At 46.1% G+C, this 7,421-nt stretch overlaps 1 protein-coding gene across 1 annotated transcript; it reads right to left on the bottom strand.

Moving 5' to 3' along the window:
* Window positions 1-453: 453 nt before the first annotated feature.
* Window positions 454-3,258, bottom strand: LOC103123790 (WD repeat-containing protein 87-like). The gene has a single exon (XM_007534462.2). The coding sequence runs from the start codon at window positions 3,122-3,124 to the stop codon at window positions 587-589; it is 2,538 nt and encodes an 845-aa protein (XP_007534524.2). The 5' UTR covers window positions 3,125-3,258; the 3' UTR covers window positions 454-586.
* Between the last annotated feature and the right edge of the window lie 4,163 nt (window positions 3,259-7,421).

Here is a 7,421-nt window from a genome sequence, read left to right as displayed (position 1 = left end):
GCAGAAGTACACTAGAGTTTGCAGTGAGTACCTCCCTAACACTTCCTCTCCACTATTCCAAGCTTGGGATCCATGATTGCTCAACAAATTGTTTGGCTTCATATGTTAACTCTCTTTTCAATCACCAGGTTCCAGATGCCACCAGGATGCTGGCTAGGCTTCCCTGGATTGAAGACCCCACCAATGTGTCCTGGAGCTCAGCTTCCCCAGAGACACACCTTACTAGGGAAAGAGAGAGGCAGACTGGGAGTATGGACCGACCAGTCAACGCCCATGTTCAGTGGGGAAGCAATTACAGAAGCCAGACCTTCTACCTTCTGCAACCCACAATGACCCTGGGTCCATGCTCCCAGAGGGCTAGAGAATGGGAAAACTACCATGGGAGGGGGTGGGTTATGGGGATTGGGTGGTGGGAATTGTGTGGAGTGGTACCCCTCTTACCTTATGTTTTTGTTCACTAATCCTTTCTTAAATAAAAAATTAAAAAAAAAAAAAAGACTGGAAAGAATGGTGAGAAAGGAGAAGGAATCAGAATCTATAGTTTAGGGGCTAAAAGGTAAAGAAAACAGGAAGTTTACCACCAAACTTACTGCATTTCCTGCATAATATCTTGTTCTTCCAGCAAGTCTACCAACATGGTCTTAGTTCGGATGCCTGTAACATTTATCAAAATGGATAAGGCCTTAGCCCGGACACGTTCATCAGAGTCCAATAGTCCCAGTGTCAGTGGAATAGCAAAGAGATAACTCATTAAGCCTAACCTTTCCATCCCCTCCCAGCTGAGCTTGCGGATCTGAGGGTTGGGGTGAACTGTGTCCTCTATAAAGCGACTGGCAGTCTCAGTGCGCAATTCTGGAGACACTTCATAATTGGCAAAAATCTGTGCCAGCACAGCAATATATGTCTTGTATTCCTTTACAGAACAGCAAGTTGTGAGAGAAAGGATGACCTCAACTAAATTGTTTATGAGTCCCTCATCAAATTTTTTCTCCATCCAATTTCGGTATGTTGTATTAATGAGGACGTTAAGGTAGGTTCGAATACTTGGCTTTAATTTACTCTTGCCTCTACTGTCTGAGAGTATCAGAGAGGGCTTCCAGGTGAGCTGACTCATATCCCAGTCCTTAGTCAGGTAAGAAAGGTCCATGTCATGGTGTAGGTAGATTGGGGTGCCCTCAGGCCAGAGGCGGGCACGGACCACTGAGTTAGGGATGTAACCATCAGGAGCCAAAGGCCATTTCCTCCCTTGACCAAAGAAGTTCTTTAATATGTGACAGATGTTGAGTTCATCCCAGCCAATCAGCTGTAATTGAGGAAGATCTTTGTGTTGGGGACCACTATCTTTGTGTTCAAGAGTAGACCATTCAGTAGTTTTATCCTCCAAAACAGACAAATTGGGTGTCTCTTGAGTGATAGAGGATTTTCGTCTTTCTCCTTCCACAACATGGGGCACAGTTTTATCAAATGCAATGATCCGTTTGTTAGCCAGGGCCTCCAGCCCTTGAAATTCCTGAAGCCCTTGTTCAAGGTAGGTGAATTTGGGTACAAATATTAAGCCAAATGAAAAGAAGAAGCTAGGCAGGAAGGGTTTAGGGACTTCTTGTATTTCATCTGCATTATTATGGAGAGACAGATAGATCAGCTGAGCCGGAGGGAACAGTTTTAAGCAGGACACCAGATAAAGACTTTGGTTGAAAGCCACAAGCAGATCACCTCGACTATTGGCAAAGCATAGTGGACCAAAAGGGAATGCTGAGTCCAACTCAGTCATGAGTGTACCTTGGAAGTCCCAGATCCGGACTGTGCCATCAGCACCCCCTGTGACAAAAAGTTTCATGGGGACACAGACATCAAAGGCAGTGATGTTACACTGGTGTAGGTGCTTGGTCTCTTTAAACATAAAACTCTGCTCTGACTCGGAGGATCTCAGAAAATCTTGGAAGTGCCACATCCGCCAGGAGTGGTTTTCTGTGATTGCACCCACAGAGCCTGGCATGAGTATCACATACATTAGGAAGCAGCCACAGACAATTCGGATTACAGGCTCCAGGATTATCTTGTTCTCCTCCAGAGAAGCTTCGGTCAGGTATATAGTGTTATCCATGCCATACGAACAGAGCAAGGCGTCCTTCTGGGGACCTTCTAGGGTAGACAGTGACAGCACCGCCCCAGAATGAATGGTCTTGTTGGCTTTGGCACAGTGAAGGTGGGAGAGAATCGTCACAGTACCACTGTCGTGCCCACAGAACATCAATCCTATGAGGTCCTTGCCCAGATGGGCCTGCCCATAGGCCAGGCACCTGACTCTATCACCAGAACTTTCTGAGGTGCACATAAGGTACTTGACTGTACAAGGGGAGCAAGTTGTGTCAAACACCAGCACCTCTGATCTCTGGGTCACCACAAAGAGCTCCTCTCTCTGTGAGTCATAGGCCCATGCCATAGCCTTATCCATGAGGAGGAGAGGCCAGGTGATGACCAGCAGCTCCCCTGTTACCGGAGACAAGAAACGCACCAGACCATCCTTCGTGGCACATAGGATCCGAGTCCAATTCTGACCACAGTAGACTCGCTTCACATTCTGGGGAGCAGAACCACAGATGTTGAAGAGGCTGTAGAAGCAGGGCAGGCGGTGCAGTGAGAACGAGGAGCTCGTCAGGCAGAAGAAGGTGGTGTTATCCACAAACTGCAGTTGCTGCAGATCCTTGTGGATAGGCAGCTGCCGCAGCAAGCTTCCCAAAGTGAGATCCCATTCTTTCACGAGACCTTCACCACCAGCTGTCAGCAAGGTGTGGATCTCCGGCCGACTATGGATGCATAACACAAGTGAGGAATGGGCCTGGAAGCTTTGGAAGAAGTCACGCTGGTCCAGACCCCAGGCATGGATCTCTCCAGCCCTGTTCCCAGCATAGAAATAGCCCTGAGAGACGCACGTGTAGGAGCAAGTGATGGCGGAGCCACTGTTTACAGGCATAAATTGCTTTACCTCTTTCAGACGGCCCTGGCCCTGGTGGGTGAGGACCCTCACATTGTTCTCACAAAAAGCCAAGACAGAGCCCTGGGGGCCATTCACGGACAGGCCCTGTACAAACTCTTGCCCAGGGAGGGTCATCCTCTGTGCCATCTGTAGGCCCCTGCCATGTGGCAAGACAAACCAGGTGACCACAGCCCCCAGTGTCCCAGACAGAAGCAGCTCAGTGACTGGGTCATAGCAGAGGCAGCTGATGGAAAAACGACAAGGCACTTTTCCCAGAGGAGTGAAAGCTTGATGGTGGTCTTGGAAGAGCCACAGGCACATGTCACAACAGTAAGCAATCAGCATGTGGTGGGGGCGCACGTGAACCACTACTTGGAAGGGTGGAGCTGGAGCCATGGTGTGACACTGCTTCTCTATGTCTGCATCTTTCTTCTGTATCCAGAGCACAGCCTAGAAAAAGATGAGAGAAGAAAGCTGACACACAGAAGCAGATCATCACACAGAAGTGAGGGGTATATATGTTGATTACATTTTATTTATTTACTAATTTATTTCTTTTGCCATCAGGGCTTCACAGGGGCATCATGGCTGGCTGCATGATTCCATGATTCCCAGCACTTTTTTTTAAATTTTCAGATTGAAGGTGAAAGAGAGCAGCAGAGCATTGCTCCACAGTTCATCAAACTCTCCCCAGGGGCTCAAGCCTGGGCCCCAAGTATGGCAAAGTGTGCACTCTACTAGGTAAGTTATAGTTCCCAGCTCCAGGAATTGTATTTGAATTCCTTCTTCCCCCTTGGTACTAAAGACAGAAATGACAACTTGACTTCCAGAATTTCTGGATACTAGGAGTTGAGTACATGCTAGAAGGACTACGTTCAAGAGGCTCTTTCCTTGGCTTTCAGTCTACTTAGTGGGTAATATGAATTCTGAGCCTGGTGACAACAGGTAAGGAAAGCCCACTGCATCCTGGTGAATATGGGCTATGGAGATGAGTATTAAAGTGAGCTAAATCAGAAGCACTCTCATCATTATGCAGTAAGATTTAGGTATGATGCATATATGTAGGTGGGAGAGGATGATGCTATCACTTTACCTGCATTTGTTTTGAACTTAGTTCCATCCAGTTTAAAGAAACAAAATAGTTGACATCAGCGGAATAGAAGCAGATAAAAGGTGTGATCTGGGGGTGACGAGGCTCCTCATACAGAGTTTCAGGCCTGTCACTCAATACAACCACATCAGTCATAGATTTTCCATCAACCTGAAAGAGAACAGTAAGTGAATGAGCTGATAGAACTAAGTTCCCGCTCAGTACTTAATACATGCCTATCAAAGGTTAGTGGACACTTGTTTATTTGTTTGTTTTAATTCCTTCTGACCAAAGCACTGCTCAACTCTGGCGTATGCATCTGGGACATCTGAGCCTCAGGCATAAAAACATGCTCTGGCCCAGAAATTTCTTGGTTTCTAGCTAAACAACATTATTATTATTATTTTTTGTCATCACTGAAGCTGTACCACTGGCCTAACTTTTTTAGACAAAGGAAGAGATAGACCAAATCTGGTGTGTTCAGAGTGGTATGGCTATAGACAAGAAAGAGGCAGAAAGGGAGCTGGGGGATGGCGCACCAGGTTAAGTGTATAATACTAAGCATAAGGACCAGGGCAAGGATCCAGGTTTGAGCCCCTGGCTTCCCACACTTCACAAGCGGTAAAGCAGGTCTGCAGGTGTCTTTCTCTCTCCCTCTCTCCTCTGAATTTCTTTCTTTCTTATCCAATTAAAATGGGGGGTGATATGGCCACCAGGACAGTGGATTCATAGTGCTTCCATGTGATATACTGGGGACTTGAACCTGGGTTGTACAGATGGCAAGGCAGGTGCTCTCATAACCCTTAACCAACATTTATTCATTCTAATACTAAGAGCACTATTGGGGAAGTCATCCCTCCCTTGCCTTCACTTTGCAATATAATATATTCTAGTTTATCATAGTACCTTCCAGACTTTCTCAACTAAGGCTCCACAAGAGAAATAAGTCCCAATGTCTTAAAGTATCAAATCTTTGTTATGAGTTAATTTTCTACCATGTTTCTAGCATGCTACTGGTTATGTGAATTAATGGGTTATTTTCTCTCCTATGCCTCTATAATGTTATTAGTTATGTACCATCCTTAAGAGAACTGAGAGGGATGACCATTCAAATAATTTTATGTCCCGTGGTTCAGATAAGAAACCACATTTGAGGAAGGCTAGTGTATCCTACAATAGACACCGAAACTATAATGCTGAGCAAAAGAGATATGACCTTCACTCTCTAGAACTAGAGCAATAGCTCACCAGGTAGGGTGCATGCCTTGCCATGAGCACGGCCTGGGTTCAAGTCCTGGTACTACATAGGAGGTACTACAGAAAAGCTGGAAACTCTGGTGCTACAGAGTCTATCTCTGAACGAGTAACTGTGTCCATCTCTGACTGAAGAAGAGGGGACTGAGTAGGGTACTGTACTTGCCAACATAAGATCCCAAGTTGGATTCCTGATATTCCATGACTAGAGTGATGCTCTAGGGGGTGTGTGTGTGTGTGTGTGTGTGTGTGTGTGTGTGTACACTTGTGCTCTCTCTCTCCCTATCATGTGTTAACAAAATATTTTCCAAAAGTGACCCAGATCAATGAAATCATGCATGTGCAAGCTCCCAGCAATGCAAGGAAGGAAGGAAGGAAGGAAGGGTAGAATGAAAGAAAGAATGTGAGAGAGAGCATGGAGGAAAGAAAGAAAAAGAATATGGATGCCTGATCATGTGTAAAACAAAAAATATCTCCTACTTTAATCTATTTAGGTTTATTTTCTCATTTTTGTTGGTTGTTGCAGCAGATTATGTGCTACTTACAACTAAAGGCATTTGTCTTATTCTAGAAGGAGGAGTTGTTTAGCAGTATGGCAGAGTGTTTTTCAAACTCCTCCTCTCTTGCCTGTGTCACAGGGCATGGGGCAGAGCACTACCATCCCTCTCATACACAGCACCTGTACATCCTTCTGGATGTTATTGATGCAGCATTTCAAGTCATCCCACTTCGGAATAAGTCTGGGTGGAGGTGACGACCTTGTGATCTTCCAGCCCTTTAAGGACATGTTGGATTACAGAAGCTGTGGGAGAGAAGAGCACCTTAATTATAACATCTGCCATTAGTCTGGAAAGTAAGGCAATTGAGAGAGGGTGAAGCAACAGGATTAGAAAGAGGGGGAAGCAAAAGTACTCCATTGAGTGCTATTATTTCAAAAATATAGGGGTGAATTGGGAGTCGGGCGGTAGCGCAGCAGGTTAAGCGAAGGTGGCGCAAAGCACAAGGACCGGCAGAAGGATCCCCGTTAGAGCCCCCGAACGACATCAATAACAACAATAAAAAAAAAAAACTACAGGAGTCGGGCTGTAGTTCAGCTGGTTAAGCACAGGTGGTGCAAAGCACAAGGACGACCATAAGGATCTCGGTTTAAGCCCCCGGCTCCCCACCTGCAGGGGAGTCACATCACAAGCAGTGAAGCAGGTCTGCAGGTGTCTTTTTCTCCCCCTCTTTGTCTCCCCCTCCTCTCTCCATTTCTCTCTGTCCTATCCAACAAGGACGACATCAATAACTACAACAATAAAACAAGAAGGGCAACAAAAGGGAATAAATAAATGAATATTAAAAATAGGATTCGACTTCCGGAGGCGGAGCTACAAGCAGCAGATCGCTTTCTCTCCTCTCCTCTCCTCTCCTCTCCTCTCCTCTCCTCTCCTCTCCCGGATCAACTAGGAATACCAAAGGAGACCACCCGGACCGAAACAAGACAGGACTAGAATGACCACAGGAACCCAGTAAATCACCCGTGAGTACAAACATGCATGGCTGGTGACAGAGAGGAGAGAGGGGCCTAAGGAGAGATTAAGTGACTGCTAACAGTTCAACAGTTTATCAGTGGAGACACCACCTCCAGTCTGCTCCACAACAAGGGGACAGCTGAAGGGAGGAAAGGACTCCCCAGAGACTCACCAAGTGCAACTCTGAGTCTCCATTGCTACTACCCTCAGAATCTGGAGCAGCAACAGGGAGGGACACCAGGGGACAGAGATCTAACCAGGATACTCAGGAGAAGACCTATACCTCGGTGGCATAGCTGAGGGGCTGTGAAAGTCTCTTTGCATAACCACTGGATTATCTCTGCCACACCCTGCTTTATCTCTTGGTCAGGAGTCAGTGTTTAAGCTAAGAGGCCTATTGATAGTTTAAAAGCCCTCAGGCTCCCATAGCCTACAGGGAAGAAAAAAAAAGAGGCTTTTACACCACTGAGCTCCAACTCAGGGATTGAAAAAAACTGTTAACTTCCACCACCGTAAACCCTTTAATTAAATTACTTAGACACAAGTCAATCCAGGCAATAGTGATCAATAATTTGAAAAGTACTGA

Source organism: Erinaceus europaeus, chromosome 2 (assembly GCF_950295315.1).
Source record: "Erinaceus europaeus chromosome 2, mEriEur2.1, whole genome shotgun sequence".
In the NCBI taxonomy this organism is placed as follows: Eukaryota; Metazoa; Chordata; class Mammalia; order Eulipotyphla; family Erinaceidae; genus Erinaceus; species Erinaceus europaeus.
The sequence above is the reverse complement of the archived record's forward strand: the minus strand, read 5'-3'. Positions and strand labels throughout refer to the sequence as shown.